The sequence below is a fragment of the Rattus rattus genome, chromosome 5 (assembly GCF_011064425.1).
Source record: "Rattus rattus isolate New Zealand chromosome 5, Rrattus_CSIRO_v1, whole genome shotgun sequence".
NCBI lineage: Eukaryota > Metazoa > Chordata > Mammalia > Rodentia > Muridae > Rattus > Rattus rattus.
Genome location: NC_046158.1, coordinates 109,551,653 through 109,577,410, shown reverse-complemented (window position 1 = coordinate 109,577,410; position 25,758 = coordinate 109,551,653). Strand labels below are relative to the sequence as shown.

The 25,758-nt window shown below is 36.8% G+C and overlaps 1 gene segment (V, D, J or C); it reads right to left on the bottom strand.

Annotated features, from left to right (window-relative positions):
• Window positions 1–24,303: 24,303 nt before the first annotated feature.
• On the bottom strand, window positions 24,304–24,803 carry LOC116900995. The segment is given in 2 exon segments: window positions 24,304–24,626; window positions 24,749–24,803. Coding segments are annotated over 2 exon segments (372 nt in total).
• Between the last annotated feature and the right edge of the window lie 955 nt (window positions 24,804–25,758).

Sequence of the window (25,758 nt, the reverse complement as noted above, 5' to 3'; positions counted from 1 at the left end):
AATTTGTCTTGGTGGATTTTCCCTTTGATGAATATCCTTCCCATCTCCCTTGATAAATTTTGGTTGAAAATCTATCTTATTGGATATCAGGATGGCAACTCCACCTGTATCTGGGGACCATTTGCTTGGAAGACTTTTCCAACCTTTTACTTTGAGGTAGCATCTGTCTTTGTAATTAATGTGTATTTATTGTATGCAGCAAAATACTAAATCCTGTTTGTGTATATCCAGTCTTTTTGTTTATGTTTTTTACTTGGGAAATTGAGTTTATTGATACTTGGAGACATTAGAGACAGATGATTACTACTTTCCTGTTATGTTTTTTGTTGTAGGTTGCAATATGTGTATGTGTAGGCTTTGTTGTGAAACAATTAATATCTTGCTGTTTGTTTGGTGTAGATACACTATGTGTTGGAATTTCCCTTCCGGAATCCTCTGTAGGGCTGGCTTGATATAGATATTGTTTAAATTTGGTTTTCTCCAGGAATACTTAGGTTTCTACATCAATGCTGATTGAGAGATTTGCTGGGTATAGTAGCCCTGGTTGGCATTTGTGTTCTCTTAGGATCTACATGGTCTCTGTCCAGGTTCTTCTGGCTTTTATGTCTCTGTTGAGAAGTCTGGTGTTATTCTAATAGTTTTACCTTTATATTTTACTTGATCTTTTTTCTTTTAATAGTCTTTCTTTGTTCTGTGTATTTAGTGTTTTGATTTTGTGATGAGAGGTTTGTCTTTTCTGATCCAACTTGGTGTTCTATAGGCTTCCTGAACATTTATGGCCATCTCTTTCTTTAGGTTGGGAAAGTTTGCTTCTATGATTATGTTGAAGGTAATTTTGGGTTCTTTGAGCTGGGAATCTTCACTCTCTTCTACTCCAATTATTTTAGATTTAGACTTTTTCATTGTGTCCTGGATTTTCTGAATGTTTTGTGTTAGGATTTTTTTCATGTTCTGAATTTTCTTTGACTATTGTGTCAATACCTTCTAAGGTATCTTCTATGCCTGACATTCTCTCTTCTGTCTCTTGTATTCTGTTGCTGATACTTTGATATATATTTCCCGACCTCTTTCCTAGATTTTCCATTTCCAGGGTTGTCTCCATTTGTGCTTTCTTTCTTGTTTCTACCACCACTTTTAGGTCTTGGACCACTTTGTTCAATTCCTTCACCTGTTTGATTGTGTTTTCCTGTATTTTTTTAAGGGATTTATTTGTTTTCTCTTTAAGAGCTTCCACCTGTTTACTGTGTTTGCATGTATTTCTTTCAGTTGGTTACTTATATCCTACTTAAAGTACTCTATTATCTTCATGAGATGAGATTTTAGGTCAGTATCCTGATTTTCAGATATATTGATGTGGCCAAGACTTGCTGTGGTGTGAGAACTGAGTTCTGATGATGCCAGGACATATTGCCTTTGGCTGCTTATGGAGTTGCACTTGACTCTAACCATCTGGTTATCTCTGTTGTTAGATGGGTTGGGTGTCTCTCTCTGGAGTCTACCTACTGTGTCCTTGGTTTGCAGGAGGTCTTCTTGGAGGTCTATGGCACTGGGTCTAACAGACCTCCTGGGAGGCCTTCAGACTGTTGGGGCTTCAAAGGAAAAGTCAAGCTGTTTCCCTGAATATAGCTGTTCTCCTAAGGGAGAGTGTGTTCTTCAGACTCTGGTTTTTATTGCTATGAGTGCAGAAGACTTCTTGGGAGGACTTCAGATATTGAGGTCTTTAGAGGCATAGTCAAGTTGATGATCTGCCTTGGTGGAAGTCACAGGACAGAAGTGGTGGTAGAGTTCAAGTGGGGGAGGTTGGGTCATGAGTTTCATGGGCTCCTTGTAGTTCCCTTGTAGTTTGGTTGTTTTGGAGAGTCCCTTACCTGTTGCCCTGAATGCAACAGAGCTCCTGAGAGGCCTTCAGACTCTGGGGTCTTTAGAAGAACAGAAAAGCTGTTGATCTGCCCCTGTGGTAGGTATAGGTCATAAGGGGAGTAGAATCAGGGTGAGGGGAGTGATCGGGCCTGATTACATTGGGACCCTTGCAATTTCCAGCTGCTGTGGTTGTTTAGTGTGTGTGGAGGGTGTGTGTGTGGGTTCTGTACCTGGTGTCATATGTACAGCAAAACTCCTGGAAGGCCTTCAGATTGTAGGGTTTTCAGAGGAGCCTGAGATAAAATTTTAGTAAAATGAAACAGTAGCCTGCCCTGCGGTGACTGCAAAATTATTTTGATGAGGTGGTCCTTAAAAGTGACAAGTTTTCATGAATTTAAACAGTGTCAACATGACAGAATGTTTTGATGCCAAGACATAGAACTAACAAGGTCAAGAATATGCCATGGTTACTTCTATTAAAATCTCAAAATGGCTTTTAAAGCTTGGATGTATTCCAAAAATATTATCTACAGATGGAGAAACAGAAAAGAATGGCTGGGCATCCTAACCAAATCATTTACTTCTTTGAAGGGTTTTATTGTGACTTGTATTGTAACATTGTGGGAGGAAACTCATCATCTTGGTAACAGTAATAGCTTTAATTTTTTCGTATGGTACACTATTGATATTGAGGGTGAGTTTTCAGTCCCTTACACACTACCAGTGAACCTTGAGAGGAACCCATCCTTGTTTGATGGATCACAGTACAGGAGCTTAGAAGCATTCTCTTGTTTTGCCTGGAACAAAGATATATTATTGGTAATGTGCTGTCTGGTCATACAGTGGATAACATTTTTTTCTTCCAATGATCCAAAAAGAGATGATGGAAATTGAGTCAGCACCCTTGTACCTTAGGTACCTGAGTTTGTAAACATAACAAATAATTTCTGTAAATTATGCTAACTGGTAAAATTATCTGTAGATTTGAACAGCACTGGTAACTGTCGGCTATTTCTTTCCATGTGGGCATTCTTCCTTATGTGAGAGAGAAAGCAAATGGAGTCTCAGAATAAACATGGGGAGATGAAAAGGAGCCATCACACTTTAGCTTGTCCCCTGTGACACTGACACTTGCAGTGATTTTGAACAGCCTATATGAAGTCATTAAACATTTGGTTAGTTGAACAAAACCACAAGGCTTGTTCATCTAAGCTAAGTTTGCAATGTCTTAAATAATATGAGGAATCTTCAATCTTTTTTTCTACAACTGCAATATTGAACTAACTGAACATTATCAATAATATCCACTGGAAACGTGCTATTGTAATATGATTAATTCCAGTGGTAATACGACCTTTCTGTGCTACCATTTTATCTAGAACAGAGAATATTCACAAAATAAAATATTAGAAACACAGAAATACTCAGCAACTATTTTTGCTAGTGTCTTTTGTTTGCTCTATTTTCATGACATACTTAGTGAGAAACAGAAGCACAATATGAACCAAAACACTATAAAAGAAACATATGATTTATAATACAGAGCAGCCAGTACAATTCCCTAACTTGTGATCTGCAGTTAAACAATCTGCCTTAATATATTTAGAATTGCTCTCATTGTAAGTATGCAAAGTTAGGATTTCCTCTATTCTCATGTGAGGAAACTGGATCTCCTTCACATCTCTGCCTGAAATTACATGCAACTTTGCCTAGTATTACTAGATGATACAGATTATTACTGTTCTTCATTGATGAGTAAATCAAGCCATTTTCTACAGATGTGGAAGCCCCTTTGGTAAAATATTAATTCATAGCTTTGAATCTGCTATGCCCACTAAATCTTCATAGCTTTATCACAACTGCATTGTTTATTTATCATAGAAAACATACTCTTCAATGTATCTCTTTAGTACACTAGAACATAATGAATGTGAATACAGATATTTTCAGAAATACTGGTAGGAACTCGTTACAGAGAATTATAGGCACAACAAAGTTCAGAGTGATCCCTTCCAAATTAAGAGTGTTGTTACCATGGGCTGAGACTGTCAAAGCAAAAGAAATGGAAAGGGAGTACAATTAACATAGGTAGTTTTCCTGTATGTACAAGCTACTCTAAAATTGTGTGAGACAGGCCACAATAGCATAATAAGAGGTATCATCTATATGTGTAGAAATGTAAATATGTACAATATAGTGATAAATTGTGATAAATTTATACATGGGATTGATCCCATGAGTATAGGAGTGAGGGAATGAATGTATAAATGAATGAATGACTGCATGCAAATAAATAAGAGCCTTGATATTAGTTTTATGAAAGGCGGTTGAAAGAAATTATATAAATAATCTGAGTGTTTGAAATATCTTTAGATGAATCTAATATTTAAACTCACAAAATTTTCACTAGAAATATAAACATGCACATCTGTGTGGATTTTTGTGATTAGAATCACACAGCTGAGCAATTTCCATTAAGGATAGATAGAATCAATTATCTATTAACCCAAAAATTCCACAAATTGAAGACAAATCACTCATCTTTGCAGGAATATCAATTTCTGAATCTAGAATTATCAACTAAGAATTCTTCCAGCATGAGGGGATCAGAGGATCACAAATGAAAGCTGATTTGGAGGAGTCATCAGTTGGTCAAACCTGAAGAGTTTGAATAACGTAATAATTAGCATAGCATACTAATATTCTGAATATTAGCACTTTGAATTAGACTAATGTTTTAAACATTAATGGAAATCTAATAAAAGTATTAAGGACTTTTACATAATAAATTCTTGTTCACATAAAGGGAGAAAAGAATTCTGCAACAGAAAAATGTGGCAGATAGTTCATTAACTAATGAACAAAATGAACACTTTAAAGGGATTGGATATACCTTATATGGTATATATCTCACTTTGGACCAGTCTTTGAGTCAACATTAATTTCAATTAATGTCTAATTGACAACATATATTCATGCTAAAGTTGTGTGTTAGAACTCTATCTTCTAGCCCATATATTCTTCATGATGTCTTTCAATTTGCACAGTTTTGTGTCTAAAGTGAGAGGCATAGCAAGAGTAAATCATATGTATTTTTCAAAACCACCAATACCTGAAATGAAAGAATACATGCAGAATGATGCAGATAAAGAGAGACTGAGTTGACCAGACCTGTGGTTAATCTGGCTCATTCTCTGTGTGGAGATATAAAGAAGTTTGCGAAGGAGGTCTGTGAAATAATGTACCTGGGTAAAAACGATAGAGTGGGAAAAATTAACCCAAAACTGTTATGGGAGTTTTCTTCCCACACACCTCTTTCCAGATATGATAATGCTGAGACTCAAATATATTTATAAAGACCTAAGCATAAGCTTTGTTGTTTTTCAACTAGCTCATAATTTAATATCCCATTTATTCTAATCTAATTTCTGCCATGTGGCTACTTTATCTCTGTTCAGCTCTCTTGTGTTTGTTTTTCCTCACTTCAAAGAGTGACTCCCCTAATCCCTGATCCTGGGTTTATCCCAGAACACTTCTGTCTACTAAATATCCCACCTTTTGTGCTATCCTTTCCTGTAGGACACATTTTATGGACAGATGATATATGCATGTCAATTATAATATATTGTACAAAATACTGTTTTAAAAATATATTGTACAAAAATAATACAGTACAAATGAGAATCTCCTTTCATAATGCAGAATAATGTGAAATCTATAGTAAAATGCATAATGCTGATTATAGCCTGTCTGTTTGCATTGGAGTCACATAGGAATATCAATGAGTGGGATGTTCTGCAACATCCAGAAGGTTTACGTGAGCCTTACACAAAGGATTTCAGTGAGAAATACACTTTATTATTTGTTTGTTCCTAAGAATATACTTTCCCCATTTTTAAAAGAATAAGCATCAGATATCAAAGTTTACCTTATGGTTGTCAATGTTTAATTCTCCTATTCTGACTTCCATCGTCAGAAACAAAGCCCCCAAATTGAGTAAATTCTAAAATAATAAAGATATCTTGAAAGTATTGCCTGATGAGAGCACTTGAAAGTAGATAGTATTGCCAACAACCAATGTTCCTCATAAAGTCACACAGTAAAGAAAAAATGATAAATAGCATTAATATGTGTAAATCTTTAAAGCTGCCCTGTAATCTCAATATGGGAATACCTCACTGTTCAATAAAAGAATATTCCTAATTGAAATTTCTAATGAGGTTCATTTTTTGTAAATGCTGTTGTAGACTAATGGAATAATGATAATGTTTAACATATTATTTTCCTACATGGTTTTTATAGAACAGCTCAATGAGAGAAGCTTGTGTGAGGCAAGAGGATAATGCAGTATTGACAATTAAGGCTAGGCACATTACTGTGTCTAAGGCAAATGGAAGATCTAGATACCATATCTAGATTATTAGGAAAAGTCTCAGAAGCAAACGATTGCCCCACACATGTGGTCATTAACAGGAGTTTTCTCATTTTGTTTATTTGTTTTCTCATATTTCTTTGTTTAGGCGTATTTGTCTTAAAGGTCTTTTGCCTGTTTGTTATGTCTTTTATTCTAGCATTTTTATTCCTGTGTGTGTGTGTGTGCGTGTGTGTGTGTGTGTGTGTGTGTGTGTGTGTGTGTGTATTTGTGTCTGAGTATATAATAATGTTAGTTTTTTCATTCTTTTGTTTGTTTGCCTGTTTTCTTTTGAAAGAAAGAAAGACATAAATAAAGGACATAGTGTTTAGTGAGTTAGGAGGTGAGAGGGATCTGGAAAAAGTTTTCAAGGAAAACACATGATCAGGATATATTGCATGAAAATTGATTTTTAAAACTTTTTTAAAGATTTATTATTTTATGTGAGCACATTGTCACTGTCTTCAGACACACCAGAAGACAGCATCAGACCCCATTACAGATGGTTTTGAGCTACCATGTGGTTGCTCGGAATTGAATTCAGGACCTCTGGAAGAGCAGTCAATGCTTGTAACCACTGAGTCATCTCTCCTATCTCCTGATTTTTTAATTAAAAACTATAAGACATCATCAATAATAACTTGCTTAACTACAGTGTGAGTAAATGCTTGAAAAGCTAAGGTTCCTTCTAGGCATTTTGTCCTACTGGTGTTTTATCTTTATATTATGGTTTCTGTTGTATTGGTTTGTGGGTATTTTCTGTATGTCTGTTCATTTTAATTTCTCTTATCTTTTGTTGTTCACTGCTGTTGTTTTCTTATTTGTCTCTTTCTTTGGTTTTCAAAGAGGCAGCAAAAGAAAAATACCCAGAGTTGAGAGGATGTAGAAACACTAAAAATCTGAGAGGAGTTACGCAAAGAGAAACTGGGATCAGAATATATTGCATGAATTATTTCTCAATTAAAAATTGAAAAACCATCATCAATGTTCATTTGTTCTATGAAAGCATGTTAGTGTGCTTAACAATAGTGTCAGTGCATATATTCATGCTTAATCTCCCATGTAAAACATAGCTTGTTCATAATAACCCAATCCAAGAACTTCAAAAAACTTCCCAAGCTCCTTTCATCAGGTCATGCCAAAACTATTAATTGTAAACTACCCTTCTCATTGCTCTATTTCTTTGACATTTTTCTTATGAAACAGAGTACAAACCCAGGCATAATAGGACAGGAATTAATGATTTATAAAGAAATGCAGAATCTGGATCACAAACCTGGGATATTTTGATCACTCAGTGCCGGGGTCTTGCCCAGATATTCAAGTGTTAAAGTGAGGCATAAATACACAGACCAGGAAGCCAGTGATCTCTAGCCATTAAAACTCTTACTATTCTGGGTGCCAGAACTTGTGGATTCCGGCAATTGACTTTTGCTGATAGGAGTAAGTGATTAGGAAAGGAAACATAATTATAAGGGCTCTGTACAATTAAACTTAACTCTTCACAGAACATAAAAATAATGATGAAGAGAAAGTCATGCATACACACTCACACAAACGAACACACACACACACATTCACACATTCAGGTGGACACAACCACCTATTTTATTGATTTCACAAGTGTATATTTACATATATCTGGATATAAAAATGTACATACATACAAATATATATATATATACACAAACACACACACATATATAATATATACACATATGTATATATTTACAGGTATATATATTTGGTTGATAGAGCTGAGCCCTAACAGCCAATTTTATTTTTTTCCTCAGCCTGTTTATACATTCTTAGATAAAAGTCATTTATAAAATTATCTCACCAATAAAATGTTACACAAAAGGAGTTATAGAAGGATGTTGATAATTCAAAGCAGTGTTTCATTGTATAAGCTCATTATAATTTCAAAGTAAGAGTTTCATATGGTCTCATTTTGGTGACTACCTGTGGCCTCATCCATGGATATGACTTAGAATGAATGGTATTTTCTTGATCACAAATGTGTCCCAATTTTATTTCTCTTCTTAATTTATGAAATTTCAGTGTATTTGTTATTATGCACTTTTTACTTACTATTATATGAGTGTGTGCTCATTCTGTCCTTGAATCTAACATAATATTTTTCTAAAAAAAAAAGAACTAAAACCATAACCTTAACTTTCCTCCTCAAAGAATTCGGATCAAATCAAGTATTTTATAAAATCATTAATTCATCTAAATAGCATTATAACATAAAAGAGCATCTTCAAACTGATCTGCAGGAAATTTGCCCGTTAGGATGGGCTGATGCCCAGGGATCATTAGATTATGTAATAGTGTCAGAAAAGGTCTATCAAAAGTGAGAAACAGTCCTGGGACAAAGTATCTGGGATCCATGCCTCTCAGAGCACACCCCTTGCAACCATGTAAAATAGTGAGACACATCCAGAAAACCCACTTTCTTCCCATAACTCCTCCTACAGTCCTTCTTTCAATCTACCATGAACATTACATATCCTAATACCTGTGTGGACATATATTAGTCCCTATACTCTGGCTGAATCCCCAAAATGTACATCTTTCAAATTCATTACTATATATTTGTCCCTTCCCCTTAATACCATCTGACCTACACTCATCATTGGAATATTGCGTTCTCCTTGAAGCTGGGGAAGTTTGAACGGTGGTGTGAAATGTTACAAAACATAAAATTTTATAGACTCAAATGAGCATTTGTTAGAGTATGAAGATCTAGTTTTGAATGTGAAAGGTAGAAAAGTAGCCTCACTTAATAACTCAGCCAGTTCCAGCATGTTCAGCTATCTCATGATAGAATACAGATGCAATATTTTTCCTACAAAATTAAATAGAACGTCTGGAGTCTTAAGAGTAGCATGGTGCTTTGAATAACTCCAGGTTCAGTGTGTTCTTTCCTTGATTCCATCTAATTTAGGAAAATGTCATCTACCACAAAATACACTCAGAAGTGCAATGTAGATTACAAGCAATTTTCATCATTGACTACTGTCTTCTTTGCTCTATTCCATGTAATTCTTTGTATGGAATAAAAGTGGAGGAAAACAACCTAAGGAAACCTTTTTCTTTAGTTCATTGGGAAATGGTCTGAATTGTATGTCTTCTGCTTTACCATATTCTTTTGACTTATACCTCAGCCTTGACATCACCATCCTATAATGATAACCTCCTCTGCTATTGTTTTTCCTTCCCATCCAGTCAAAAGGAATCAAACTATACTGTAATCCCCAGGCCTGTCTCTGTGTTTAATTAACCTGCTTACTTTTGCCAGAGCCTTGTTATTCTCTACAGTCATTGCTCATACCAATTCTCATGTAGTTTCTCAGTTCACCTAATTAACTCTCACAATATAAACTGTTCTGCAATGTTGTTGGCCTTGACAGAACTGTGCATGAGGAAAACCTCTATCACAAAATGTTTCAATACCCAATTCTCTGAGCTTTGCTGACATAGCATTTCATGTAGATTCCATTTTTGTCTTATTCCCGAGAGCAGAAAGTATATCTAAGTGGTAGCCCCAGCCTGTGATAATGCTTTTTATGCTCAACAAAAACAAACCAAAAATGTTCTGTGTACCAATATCCATTGGATATACCATGTCATTTCAGAAGATTCCTTAAAACAAGATTTACAAGTATGTTCCTCCTGTCAGGAATAGAAGAACATCAAAAGGCATTCACTAGGAAACAATGAGTTTACTCAGACAAAGAATACTTGGTCTTATTTGTATCTTGCTTATCAAAAATCATAAGTAAATATATCCATCTGATCTTGCTAATGATCACCAATGAGAGGATATTATATATTCACCTTCATTTTATGTGTAAGATGAGGTTTCAAAATCTCAAGCCACTCCCAGCTATCACTCTGCCTCTCTGTGTCTCCTATTTGTAGCTAAATATTTAAGTAATTAATTACCATGTCAAGTCCATTCCTTCTTGCCTGCTACCTTGCTTCCTATCATGTTACTCCTTGACTTAGGCTCTGGAAATGAGAGCTCCCCAATTAAATTCTTTCTTGACAAATTACTTTGGCTAGGATGTATTTTCACAGCAATAGAAAAGTACATCATTAATAACTAAGGTATGATTCATAGACACAGAAAAGTAAGGCATAGAGGAAGAAACTACTTAGGATAATACAGGTCTCACAGTGTGGTAAAAATAAAATAGGCATTATGTGTGACCCTTACATTATCTCTTTAATTAGAGCCTCCTCCAAACTTTAATAACTAGGTGACTAATAGCACAAATTGCCTCCATACCTTCTGTATGACCAGGCACATGCCAGACTCCTCCTTTACCTCTTAGGATAATACAGTTAGTTCATCTCTAAAACTCATGTTCTTGTAAGAAATGACATGTACCCTGGGTTGAGTTTCTATGCAGTAACATTTCTTTGTGTACCAGGGATTTTATTATACCAGGAAACATTTTTCCTCCCAAACTATACTATGTTTAAATTCCTTGGAATACACTGAGTGAGATCAGATTCCCTCGGTCTGATCCAGGATAAAAAAGTAAATTTAAACTGAGCTTTCTTCATCATTTCATGGCTGCTTGCTTACTTGCATGCACACTGGCAGGATTACCCTTATCCAAACACAGGAAGAGTGGTTTATAAAATCCCTGATTTGGAGTTATCAAAAGCTAGAAATCAAGTGAGTGGTACATCTTAAATTCAGATCCTCTGGATATTCTTAACCATTAAACCCTTTACACAGACTTTTTCTTCAGTGTATTAATCCTATAAATAGATACATTTTTTCTTGCCAAAATAACTGAGCCTGAGTGGTGTGTGGTGTGTGTGTGTGTGTGTGTGTGTGTGTGTGTGTGTGTGTGTGTGTGTGTACAACCATGCTGAGTGAATCTCAGCTCTTGCTATAAAATTGCTACACATAAACAGGTATTTTTGTTTTGTTATGCTTTTGTTTTTTTATTACTCATGTAAACCATTCCTTTATTTTGAAACTAAGCCTCTGTAAAAAAACACAGGAATTGAAGACATAGAAAATTTTCTCTTACTCCTAGACAAAAACATCCACTTGACTTTTAAGACCTGGCAAAGTGAAGCACTCTAAGTAGCTGAGCAGCTAAACACCAAAAGGAACATTTGAGGCAGCCAGCATTCTCATTTCTTCTTCTCTGGGTGGTTTGTGTCATGGCTTGAATCACTGTGGGAGGGGTACCAAAACCACTTTGACAGTAATAAGTTTGAACATCGTCGGGCTGCAAACTGTTAATCTTGAGAGAAGACTGTGTGCCAGACCTACTGCCTCTGAACCGCGATGGGACCCCATCTGGCAAGCTGGATGTGTCATAGATCAGGAGCTGAGGAGATTTCCCTGGTTTCTGCTGAAACCATGCTAAATACTTGCAAACGTTCTCACTTGTTTGACATGTGATGGTGACACTTTCTCACAGAGATACAGCCAGGGAGGCTGGGGACTGAGTCATCTGGATGTCATGTCTGACATCTAAGATTGAAAAATTGAAAACAAATCCCCAGATGATTAATTATCTCGTCAGAGGACTGCAAACTAGCAGCACTGACTACTAAAAGCTGAAAAAATTTCCTACGTTGTCTTCCTTAACTGTAAGCCATAGAAATAGAAACCCCAGGAGCTGAGAAAGCAAATTCATGTCTTTGTGTGGTCTGTGTAAGACTGATTCCACCACAGGGTGAGACCTAATTATGAAGAAGTTCTCATATCAGTAGGTTGTGCTTTGGGTACATGCAAATCAGCAATCAATGTAAGTACAGCTTCGAACTAATCAGCTCAGTAGCTCAGTAAAGGCCTGTGGTTCTCTTTTATGTCTCCAACTGAGAGTCAGGACAGGTTTATCTGTAGGGAATTTCCTTCTCTTTGAATCACAAATATCAGCAATGGTCTGTGAGTGACATCTTATTTTGATTTCTGCCTATGATATATATTCTATGTAGGGTTTGAGTGTGTTTCCCTCCATGTCAGGGTGTTTTAGATATCATATTGTCCTAGGGAGTACCTTATTGGTTCCATTGTTCTTTCAAAGTTGGTTGTAGACTTTATTGTGGCCATACAGCTTCTTCTGGATTTTTCCCCTATGTTGGTTGTGAACTTGAATTTTAATTACAATATTTTCCCTTAACCTTTGCTTATTGCAAGTGTCCCCCAAAATTCACTCCTGTTCTCTTTCCAATTCATGACCTCTTTTACCATTGTTTTTATATGTATTTATGTATCTGTATACAAGCACACAAGCACACAAACACACACACACACACACACACACACACACACACACACACACACACACCAAAACCCGGGACACATCCTCTCTTTATCTTTTTAAACAGATCACTAATTGCTTTATGTTTGGCACTATTTATAGAAGTTTTGTCTTCAGACACATCATTAGAATTTTCTTCCATTTTGAGTATTTTCAGATATATACATACATTTCTAAGAACTTCAGAAAGTAAACATTTTAATCACTCTACTCTCTGAAAAATTTCTTCAGTCCTCACTAATTATGTGATTCTCAATAAACAAGGGTGGTTCAGATGGGAAGCAGAATATGGTTTTTCATGGAAACAGAGGACAATTTTTAATGGGGTCTATGCTCAGAAAGGGTGTAGATTTGGATGCTGTGAGAGGTGGGGAGGATCTCAAAGTGCTTGGGAGAAGGAAAAATGTAGCTGCTTATACTCTCGAGTTCAAATCTGTTTGAAAGAGAGGGACTTCACATAGCTTCTGGGAACCTATCCTTAGGTAATTCTAATTGAGAAACAAAAGGTGCAAACAGCCAATACATAAGTAGAAGAGAAGAATTCATGAATTAGGTTTCCTGGAATTGGGACCAGGAGGAGAGCAAGGAAAGTGAGAGAAAAGGTGGCCACCATGGAAGGCTAATATCATGCTGTAGGTAGGGAGAAGCAGAGCTGCCATTCTCAGGGGCCAAGAGAACTCAACCTGAAGGCCTGCTCCATTAGTTCAAGACTGGCCAAGACAGAACACAAAAATCAGTAAAGAGAAACTCAGAGTTATTCCTGGGAGGCAGATTTTAATAAATGAAGTTTATGCAGTTATTCAGTCATTGTGGAACTTTAAAATATAAAGGCTATTTGTGTATCTGAGAACATAAATGGTCTAAAGCTGGAAGTAATCTTGCAATAGGATTTATTAAAAACTAACACTACAGAAAAAATATAGTCAAAGACATTGTATGAAAAGTCTATTTTGAATGAAAAATAAAAATCAATGAAGAAAGTGCATAAAACTTATAAATTAGCACAGAAGCCTTATTTAAAGTGAATGGAATACACTGGCAGATTTTACTGCATGTCACGTGTAAGGATATTCTAGGACCCTGATTATTCTTTGGTGATTTGTTTTATTATTGTTATTCAAAAAGGGAAATAGATACTAGGTGTTTAATAGGGGTGGTTCCCTATTTTCACTGAGAGTCTTAGTATGGCTATCCATTTCTATAATTTATGTTTGTTAAACTAATTCATGACTAATTATACATTATCAAGAGATAGTCATTTGGGGAGTGCCAATGCAGACTTCACTTAGAGGATATAATTTATCATTGTCTTCAAAACCACTATAGGCTGTTTCTGTCCATTGATCTAAATTTTAGAATGCATTCTATAATGTGTTTGATTACAAATAAAGTGCTACCAAGAGGATTCTAAGGAGATAAACTTTTTTTGTTGCTGATATCAAGGATAATAGCAACTGTATTTATGTGAGAGTTCTAGTTTGCTAATGTATCCCTAAAGGTATGTGTGTGTGTGTGTGTGTGTGTGTGTGTGTGTGTGTGTGAGTGTGTGTGTGTGTGAGTGTGTGTGTGTGAGTGTGTGTGTGTGTGTTTTGTGTACATAGCCCAGAGCAAGTGGAGTTTCAGCTTGCTCATCTATTCTCTATCCTTACCTGTTTCATAATCATAACTATCTTGAGGCTTGATAAATATAGTATGCAAAAAAGCTCCAGAAAATAGGCTGTGACTTCACTATAGATTACATTTCTCTATAGGAATTTTGGCTCTGTTCTTCCTCAGGCTGTGTTTTTCTCTTTGCTGGAAAATGCTGATAGATCAAGTCTTTACGTTAATCTGTAGAAATTCTATATGATCCTGCAGATCCTGATATTATTGGCTATGTAAACACATAGAAAATGATTTATTATAAAGTTGGGACAAGAAAGGAAATTAGGAAAGGGAAAGATGGCCTATCAATCAATTACCATGAGTATGAAGCTTTGGCATCAAAGTCACATTCCCTGGAAGATGTGAACATAGCAAAGATGGAAGTGGTGTCTTTGAAGATGTAAACAAGAACAATTACAACCTTTCCTCTCTTCCCCATCTCTCTGACTCTGTTGCCTATCTGTGGATGCTGTTCCCCTAACTGTATGCCTTGTCTGTCCCTAGGGGAGAGGATATGCCAACAGTGACTTGGCATCTATGTTTAACAAAGAAACCTGGTTTCTCATGGGTCTAGTTCTGAACTTGATGTTGATTTTCTTGTCAGTATAAAGAACTGTCACGGATTAAAATTGAATTAGAACACTGTGTTAATTTTGAATTTAGTATATATGAAAATTTCAATAGAAATATAGAATTTGTTCAACATATATGGGTATTTGCATATTATGATTTTCCAAGGAAGTTATTGTTTGTTGAAGATCGGATTTTTGCAAAGATATATCCCTGAGGCTCATGAGTAGTAGGAAGAAAAGGCCTGAGCACTCTCTAGAGTCCTCCTAAAGAAGGAAAGTCTGGGAAACATTTTTCCTATTCCCATTTTTTCCATTTTTTCCCTGAGGTAAATAACAGATCATGCAGAGCTGAGACTGAGACTAACTGTTATGAGAGTCCTAGGCCACAATGATGAACCCATGTCTTCTCTGGGAAAGGTGATATGAGCAAAAGGTGATGTTAGCAACAGACTACAAAAATTTTAAATAGGTTTTAAAACAATCAAATGAAATTTCTATAGATCACAAAAAGATTGTGGACTATAAGAGATAAAGGTGAGAAAGAAAGAGCAAAACAGTCTTCTAGACCTGATAAGACTATTGCTTTCCTAAAGTAATAGCATTTTGTGGCTGCCTCTAAGACCTGAGTGAGATTAAGCCCATGAGCAATGAAGCATGAAGCAGGTGGGACTCCTGAGCCTATACCACTTGCTGATGAGTTTTTGATAGTTGATGCTTAAAAGGGAGGGAAAGACAGTATTCTCTAAGATTTTTGTCTATGATAAATTTACCATGATTACTCCAGAGGGTGTTCCTATATCTATGAATATATGATCAACTCACATTTGATGCAGTATGGAGGGTATATTGGATAGAGTGTTTAGGTATATTTCTATGTTGACATGAAGTGAGGTGGTAAGAAATGAGTAGTAGATTTGCTAATTCAAGGAAGAGTTGGGGAACAAGAATATCAGGTACATTGTATCCATATATGAAATTCTTGATTATAAATTATAGATATTGAATTTTGAAAAATTATTCAGTTTAATCATATTAAACAGAATCAATTTTTCCTAATGCATAAAACCTATTAATATTTCAGTTCTTTCACAGAAAAAGCAAGTCAGAATGATAAAGTTTGTTGGAAGGTGCACCAGAGTGCACTCATGACCTCTGAGGAAGAGGATAGGTTATCTCCAGGGATCTTACTTGCCCACTGAGGGTCCTCCTGCATGGTGTCCACTCTTAGACCTTTTGCATGAAAATTACATTGAGCGTGCCACACTGCTGTGATTGGTCACAGTAATATACTGGCTTCAAATACTTCTATAATAATAGACACAATCTAGTCATCATTTTCTTGCAGCTCCATACAATTTTTATTTATTCTTTTAAGCATGTTCTGCTCTTTTGCTCTTTTCTTTTTCTCCTCCTTTTCTTCCTTTCTTTCTGCCTGCCTTCCTTCTTTCTGTACTTTTTGAAAATTCTAAGCAATTGACCAATAACTGATTTCCATTACCCCTTCTATATGCACATACTGTTAAAGGACATACACTGGTGTTGTTTGAGACCCTGAGAAAGACCACTGGGGTGTGGGAATGAAGGCTCAGAGTCAATAAAACCAAATCTGGGAGTCAGGCAAGTGACAAATACAGACACGTTTATTCCAGGAACTGTTCAACTTTTATACCCTCCCCCCGGGCCCTATTGCCCCATGACTCCTTGCTCTATGTAGGTGATACCATCTGATTGGTTGTTCTGTTCATGTGCCTTGTCATTATTTGCCCCAAGGTGTCAGTAAGACATTAGGTGTTAGAAGGCACAGAAGTTACAGTTGTGTATAAGCGGGCCTCTTAAAACCACCAGTCAGTGTTTCTGGATTCATTTCTCCTACAAACTGGAATGTATATAAATATAAATACTTACTAGATTCCCATGTTATATTAAATCACAAGGAATAATTTACTTTTTCTTTTATATTTTTATTGGGTATGTTTTATTTACATTTCAAATGTTATTCCCTTTCCCAGTTTCCTGTTCGTAAGTCTCACATCCCAAGATAACATGTTGACACATCATACCCAAACTTACTGGACACCGTGAAACATTGCTAAGAAAAAAATTCATAGTACTAAGTGCACTGATAAAGAAACTAGAGAGATTATACACTAATACCTTAATGGCACAACTGAGAGCTCTAGAACAAAAAGAGTCAAACCCACCCGAGCGGAGTAGAAGGCAAAAAATACTCAAATTCGGGGTTGAAATCAACCGAATAGAAACAAAGAGAACAATAGAAAGAATCAGCAAAACCAAAAACTGGTTTTTTGAGAGGTTCAACACGATAGATAAACCCCTAGCCAAACTAAATAAACGGCCCAGAGGAAGTATCCAAATTATCAAAATCAGAAATAAAAATGGAGACATAAAACAAAAATGAAGGAAATTAAAAGAAAATCATCAGATCCCACTACAAAAGTCAATGCTTAACAAAACTGAAAAATCTAGACGAATTGGATGGTTTTATAGACAGAAACCACATACCAAAGTTAAATAAAGAGCAGGTAAACTATCTAAACAGGCCTAAATCCTATAAGAAAATAGAAGTCATTAAAATTTCCCAACCCAATAGATGCCCCAACATATAAAAAAGACACGTGCTCCACTATGTTCATCACAGCCTTATTTATAATAGCCAGAAGCTGGAAAGAACCCAGATGCCCTTCAACAGAGGAATGGATACAGAAAATGTGGTACATCTACACAATGGAATATTACTCAGCTATCAAAAACAACGACTTTATGAAATTCGTAGGCAAATGGTTGGACCTGGAAAATATCATCCTGAGTGAGCTAACCCAATCACAGAAAGACACACATGGTATGCACTCATTGATAAGTGGCTATTAGCCCAAATGCTTGAATTACCCTAGATGCCTAGAACAAATGAAACTCAAGACAGATGATCAAAATGTGAATGCTTCAGGGAATAGAGAGGCAAAGATTAAACAGACACAGAAGGAACATCCATTCAGAGCCTGCCCCACATGTGGCCCATACATATACAGCCATCCAATTAGACAAGATGGATGAAGCAAAGAAGTGCAGACCGACAGGAGCCGGATGTAGATTGCTCCTGAGAGACACAGCCAGAATACAGCAAATAGAGAGGCGAATGCCAGCAGCAAACCACTGAACTGAGAATAGGACCCCCGTTGAAGGAATCAGAGAAAGAACTGGAAGAGCTTGAAAGGGCTCGAGACCCCATATGTACAACAATGCCAAGCAACCAGAGCTTCCAGGGACTAAGCCACTACCCAAAGACTATACATGGACTGACCCTGGGCTCCAACCTCATAGGTAGCAATGAATATCCTAGTAAGAGCACCAGTGGAAGGGGAAGCCCTGGGTCCTGCCAAGGCTGAACCCCCAGTGAACTAGGTTGTTGGGGGGAGGGCGGCAATGGGGGAAGGATGGGGAGGGGAACACCCATAAAGAAGGGGAATGGGAGGGATTAGGGGGATGTTTGCCCGGAAACCGGGAAAGGGAATAACACTCGAAATATATATAAGAAATACTCAAGTTAATAAAAAAAAATTCCCAACCAAAAAAGGCCAGGGCCAGTTCAATTTAACACAGAATTCTACATGACATTCGAAGAAGATCTAATGCCAATATTCTTCAAAATATTCCATAAAATACAAACAGAAATACCACTGCCCAATTCATTCTATGAAGCCACAAAAGTTCTGATACCTAAACCACAAAGGGACCTTACCAAAAAAGAGAACTTCAGACCAATTTCACTTATGAATATTGAAGCAAAATTAATAAAATCCTTGAAAACTGGATCCAATAACACATCAAAACAACCATTCCCCAGGCTTCATCCCATGAATTCAAGTTTGTTTCAATATATGTAAGTCCTTAACTTAATTTACTATATAAACAAACTCAATGGAAAAGAAATCACATGATCATCTCCTTAGATGCATAAAAAATTTGACAAAATAAAACACCCTTTCATCATAAAGTATTGGAATATCAGGAATTCAAGGCCCATATGTAAACATAATAAAAACAATTTACTGCAAACCAACAGCCAATATCTAATTAAATGGAGAGATATTTGGAGCAATCCCACTAAAATTGGGGACAAGACAAGGATATCCACTCTCCCCATATCTATTCAATATAGTATTTGAAGTGCTAGCTAGAACAATAAGACAACAAATAAATCAAGGGGTTTCAAATTGGCAATGAAGAAATAAAGGTATCACTATTTGCAGATGATATGATAGTATATAAGCGACCCCAAAAATTCTAACATAGAACTTCTCCAGCTGACAAACAACTTCTGCAATGTGGCTGGATATAAAATTAAGTCAAATCAGTAGCCTTCCTTTATACAAATGATTAACAGGCTGAGGAATAAAATGGGAAACAATGCCTTTACAATAGCCACAAATAATAATAAAATATTTTGGGATAACTAATTAAATAAGTGAAAGATCTGTTTGACAATAACTTCAAGTTTCTCAAAAGAAAAATCAAAGAAGAACTCAGAAAATGGAGATGTCTCCCATGCTCATGGATTGGCAGGATAAACATACCATCCTACCAAAAGCAATCTGTAGACTCAATGCAAACCTCATCAGAATTCTGACTGAATTCTTCAACTGAATGGAAAGTCAACTCTTAAATTCATCTGGAAAGGCAAAAAACAAACAAACAAACAAAAAACAAAACCAAAAACAAAACCAGAAACAAAACCCAGAATAACAAAAACTACCCTTAACAATATAAGAACTTCTGGGGGACTCACCATTCCTGACCTCAAGCTATACTACAGAACAATAGTGGAAAAACAGCATGGAGTTGGTACACAGACAAACACATTGATCAATGGAATAGAATTGAAGACCCAGAAATAAAACCACACATGTATGCACACTTGATCTTTGACAAAGAAGCCAAAAATATACAATGATAAAAAGAAAGCATTTTCAATAAATTGTAATGTTCTCACTGGCTGTTTACATATTGAAAAATGAAAATAGACCAATATTAGTCACCGTACACAAAGCTCAAAGTCCAAGAGGATCAAGGACCTCATCATAAATCCAAGTAGACTGAATCTAATAGAAGAGAAGGTCAGAAAGAGCCTTGAACCTATTGGCACAGGGGGAAATTTCCTACACAGAACTCCAATGGCTCACACTCTAAGATCAATAATTGATAAATGGTACCTCATGAAACTTGAAAGCTTCTGTAAGGCAAAAGAGATTGTCAATAAGACAAATTGGCAACCTACAGATTGGGGAAAAATTCTTCATTAACCCCACATTCAAAAGAGGGCTAATATTCAAAATATGTAAAGTGTAAAGAACTCAAGAAGCTAAGCACAAAAAAACCCAAAAACAAACAAACAAACAAACAAAACAACAACAACAACAAAAAAGCAAAGAACTCAATCAAAATGTGGTATAGAACTAAACAGAAAATTCACAACAGAAGAATCTGGAATGGCTGAGAAGCACCCAAAGAAATGTTCAAAGTCCTTAGTGAACACAGAAATTCAAAGCAAAATGACCTGAGATTCCAGCTTGCACCAATCACAATGGTTAAGATCACAGCCTCAAGTGACAGCACATGTTTGCAAGGATGTAGGGAAAGAGGAACGTTCCTCCATTGCTGGATTGCTGGTGGGATTACAAACTGGTACAGACTCTCTTGAAATAAATTTGGAGGTTTCTCAGAAATTTGGAAATCGATCTACCTGAAGATCCAGCAATACTACTCTTGAAAATATTTCCAAAGGATGCCCCACCAGGCCACAGGGGCATGTATTCAAATATTTTCCCAGTAACCTTGTTTGTGGAAGCCAGAAATTGGAAACAACCCAGATGTCCCAAAAACAGAAGAATGGATACAGAAAATGTGGTTCATTTACAAAATGGAATACTACTCAGTTTTAAGAACAAGGACATCCTGAGTATTGAAGGCAAATGGATGAAACTAGAAAATATCATCTTGAGTGAGGTAACTCAAAGCCCAAAGGACATGCATGGTATGTACTCACTAATAATTATATACTAGCCAAAACCAAAACAAAACAAAGAAAAAAACAAAACAGAATACTCAAGATGCAGCCCACAGAACTCAAAGTTGAAGAAGCTGAAGGGTCCAAGTGAGAATGCCTGAATCCCACTTGGGAGGGACAAGAAAGCAATCTCAAAGGGGAAGGAAGGGTGGGCGCTGCATGGGTAAAGTGACGGGGTTTCAGAAGAGAAGAAAACGATCTGGTACTGGGTGGGTTAAAAGGACTGAAGCTCTGTGGGCAAGCAGAAAAAATAAAAACAGGCAACCTCTGGAGTTAGGTGGTTGGTGGGACCCTTCAGAAAGAACGAAACACCTGGAAGATGAGAGAATCTCAAGACAAAAATGTGAGGAGGGGGCTAGATGAAATTTCTATAGTGGGGAGAGGGAACTTTTAGAGCCCATCTCTAGCAGAAAGACAGGGCATCAAGTGAGGGATGTGGTTGCTATACTACAGTCAAAGTTCTGACCCCTAATTGTTTTCTCTGAAAGAACTGCAGAGATGGAAATCGAGAAGAACCCGAGGAAAAGAAGGTCCAGCAACAGGCCCAACGCAGAATCCAGCTCATAAGGAGGCCTAAAAGTCTGACTCTATTACTGAGGAAATGGAGTGCTCACAAAAAGGACCTATCATGACTGCTCTCCAAAAGATCCCTGAATGAGCAGCTGAAAGAGTCAGATACAGATATTAGCACCCAACAAATGGATAGAAGGTGCTGACCACTGTGGTTGAATTAGGAAAAAGCTGAAAGGTGATGGCCAACGTGTAAGAGGACTAGCAGCCTCAATTAACTTGGGTCTCTAACACTGATCCACCAACCAGGTAGCATACACCAGCTGATATGAGGCCCCAACACATATACAGAACATTACTCCTTGGTCTGTGGTCAATCAGAGAAGATTCACCTAATCCTCAAGGCCCCAGTGAGTTTAGAGGTCTGGTAGGGTGGGGAATTCGGGAGAGATGGAAAACAGTCAGAGGGTAGACCGGGAGGGGAATAAAATCTGGGATTTAAAAAAATAAATAAATAAAATTTAAAAATATGTAATAAATATTAAGTAAATAATAAGTAAGTAAACTAATAAAAATAATAAATATAAATAAAGAAAATAAGGGAAAATTGTGGATTATGTAAACAGTGGAGGAGTAGCTTCACCTCAAAAACTCAATCTGTCCCAGCATCTGCAACTCTCCCATAACAGAATAGGGATTCACTTCTTTATCTACTAAATTAAATATGCAGTCTGGAGACTTAGAGTAGTATTGTGTTTTGTATAACTCCAGGTTCAGGCTCAGTGTGTGTTTGAGACTCTCCCATTTAGCACAGAGTCATCTACCACAGCACAGACTCAGAAGTGCAATGAAGATCACAAGCTATTTTCCTTGTTGACTATTATATTATTTGCACTACCCCTGCATTTTTTTGTATGAAATTGAACTTCAGAAAAAAAATAAGGAGAAATTTTTCATCATTTCATTGGAAAATGATCAGAGGTTCCCTAAATTGTGTCTCTCCTGCTTTTCCATATTCTTGTGACTTAGACCCCTGCCTTGCCATCACCATCCTGGAATGATAACCTTCCCTCGGCAGTTGTTCTGGCTCCCTATCCAGCCAGAAGGAATCAAATATACTACACTGCCCAGTCCTGGATTTATGTTTAATTCACCTGCGGATTTTTGAAAAAATTTTGTTATTCTCTACAGTCATTGCCTCATACCAATTCTCACTTAGTTTTTTAGCTTACCTAATTACCCATACGACATCAACTGTTCTGCGGTATTACTGGCCCTGACAGTCCTGGTCATTACATAAACATCTATCACAAAACGATTCAATAACTTACCCAATTCTGTGAGCTTTACTGACATAACATTTAATATATATTTGATTTCTGCTTTTACTCCTGAAGGCAGAAAATATATCTCAATGATAGATTGAGTATGTAATAATGCATTTTATGCACAATGACAACAATTTAATCAATATTGTATGAAACAATCTCCATTGGGTATACTATGACATTTCAGAAAATCCCTGAAACCAAGTTTTAAAATTACATTCTGCCTGTGAAGAATAGAAAATCCAATCTTTAATGCAGTCACTTGCAATCACTTGGAAATACTCGAAGACACAAAGAATGTTTGTTCTTCATTGTATTTTGCATATCAAAACGCATAAGTAAATATAACCGTTTCATGTCTGTCATTCCCAGTTATCTCTCTGGCTCTCTGTTTCTCCTAATTGTAGAAGAAGATTTAAGTTATTAACTACTTCATAAGGTCCATTCCTGACTGTCTGCTACCATGATTCCCACCATGCTAGTCCTGGACTAATCATCTGGAAGTAAGAACTCCCCAGTTAAATTCATTTTAGGTACATTGCCTTGGCTATGGTGTCTTATCACAGAAATAGAAATGAAATTCATTAAATATCTAATAACTAACGTATGATCCCTAGGCACAGAGAAGCAAGTCATAGAGGAAGAAACTGGACTGAGTAACATAGATCTCCCAGGGAGGGAAACATCTGATAGAAATTATATGTGATCTTTAAATTATCTCCCCCAAGCTCTAACACCCAGGTGGCTAACAGCACAAATGTATTGGTTTATACTATCTGACCATAAACATGATAGTCACTTCCTACACATCTTAAGATAGTACAAGTAACCTCTCTCTCAAACTGAGCTTCATATAAGAAATAGCATGGACCCTGGTTTGCGTTTCTGTGTAATAACACTTCTTTGTAGTGTTCCATCAGGGAGTAGTATTACATCAGGAAACATTTTCCAAAAGTATACTGTGTTTAAATTTGTTGGGAATATAGTTAATGAGATCAAACTACCTAAATCTGGTCCAAGTTTGAGAAATCAATGTGTTTTCTTCCTTGCCTCTATGCAGTTTGCTTACCTGCCTCAACACTGGCACAAATTCCTTCACTCAAAGCAAGGAAGAACAGCTTAAAAGGAATCCTTGAATTGGAATTATCAAAAGCTAGAATTCAAATGAATGTTGGAACTTGAATCCAGTTCCCGTGGAAGAACAGTCAATGTTCATAATCATTAATCTATTTTCCCAGACTTCTTCCCCAGTATATTAATCCTATAAATAGATAAATTTTTCCTTCCAAAATGACTCAAGGTCTCTCCCTCCCTCCTTTCCATCCCTGCCACTACTGTGAACTTTCTGCTGCACATAAACAGGTATTTTACTGTTTTTATTTTCCTTTTTTTAAATAAGTAATGCAAACCATTCCTTTCTTTTCATAATAGACATGGGGAAGAAACAAGGGTTTATGACACAGAATAATTTCTCTGACTCCTATGTATAAAACATCCCCAGCAAAGAGAAAAACTCACAGCAGTTGAGCAGCTGGAGACATCAAGAGAATCATTAGGGGCACCCTGTACTCTCACTTCTGCTTCCCTGCATGGTTTATGTCATGGCTTGAATCACTGTGGGAGGATACCCGTAATACTGTTGACAGTAATAAACCCCTTCATCTTCAGGTTTCATGTTGCTGATCTTGAGAGAATACTGTGTGCCAGATCCACTGCCACTGAACCGTGATGGGACCCCATCTTGCAAGCTACTTGCATAATAGATCAGGAGCTGAGGAGATTTCCCTGGCTTCTGCTGATACCACGCTAAATAATTGGAAATGCCCTCACTTGCTAGACATTCAATGGAGACAGTTTCTCCCAGAGATGCAGACAGGGAAGCTGGAGACTGTGTCATCTGGATGTCACATATGGCATCTAAGATTGGAAAATTGAAAAAAAATCCACGCATGATTAACTCTGTTACAAGAGGATTTTCATGGAGATAAAGAAACATTTATTACAGGAATTGAATAAATTTTCAGTGCTGTTTTCCTTACCTGTAATCCACAGCAGCAACAACCCCAGGAGCTGAGTGGGCACAGCCATGTCTGTGTGTGATCTGTGTGAGGCTGACTCCAACACAGGATATGACCTGATTATGAAGAAGTCCTCATGTCAGTGCTTTGCATATATGCAAATCAGCAAAGGGTAGGCACAGCTGCAGGGTTCATCAGGTCAGTACTCATTACAGACATGTTGTTCTCAGGATTCTCCTATTAAGACACAGTACAGGTTTATATGTAGAGAATATGCAACTGTTTGAACAACAAACAAGGGCCATAGTCTATGAGTGAAACATTATTTTGATTTCTATCATGTTCTATTCAGAGTTACCATGTGTTTTCCTCCATATCCAGGTTTTTCAGATATTGTACTGTTCTAGGCAGTACATAACTGGTTCCATTTTCCTTTCAAAGTGAGTTGTAGATGCAATTGTGGCCATACATGTTCTTCTATTTTTTTTCCTTTACCTATGTTTGTGAGCCTGAATTTTAGTTAGAATATTGTTCTCTTCCCTTTCCTTACTACTAGTCTCTCCCATTCTTGTCACTGTTCTTTTTTAAATTCATGGCCTTTTTATTCTTTTTTTCTGTGAACTTATACTGCTATACACACACACACAAATACACACACACACACACACACACACACATACACACAGGCACATTCCTAAATATATCTTGTACACTCCACAGAGTACTACTTCTGTGTATGTTTATAGGACAGATCTTTTCATCCTGGATAATCCATTGATATGCTCTTCCATAGGGAAGAGCACCACTTCTGCTAACAACTTTATCCTCTATTCCATAGTGATTTTTTGTAGATGTGGAGCCTCATGGGCTGTGGCCCATTCTGTTTGCCACAGTCATTACTGTCCTACTTGCTCAACTCACATTTGAGTTCTCATATTTTCAACACTATATGGGAAGCTTCTGTTGTTACTAGGAAACGCAACCTCACAGAAAATTCCCTGACCCTCTGGCTCTATCAGTCTTTCCATTTC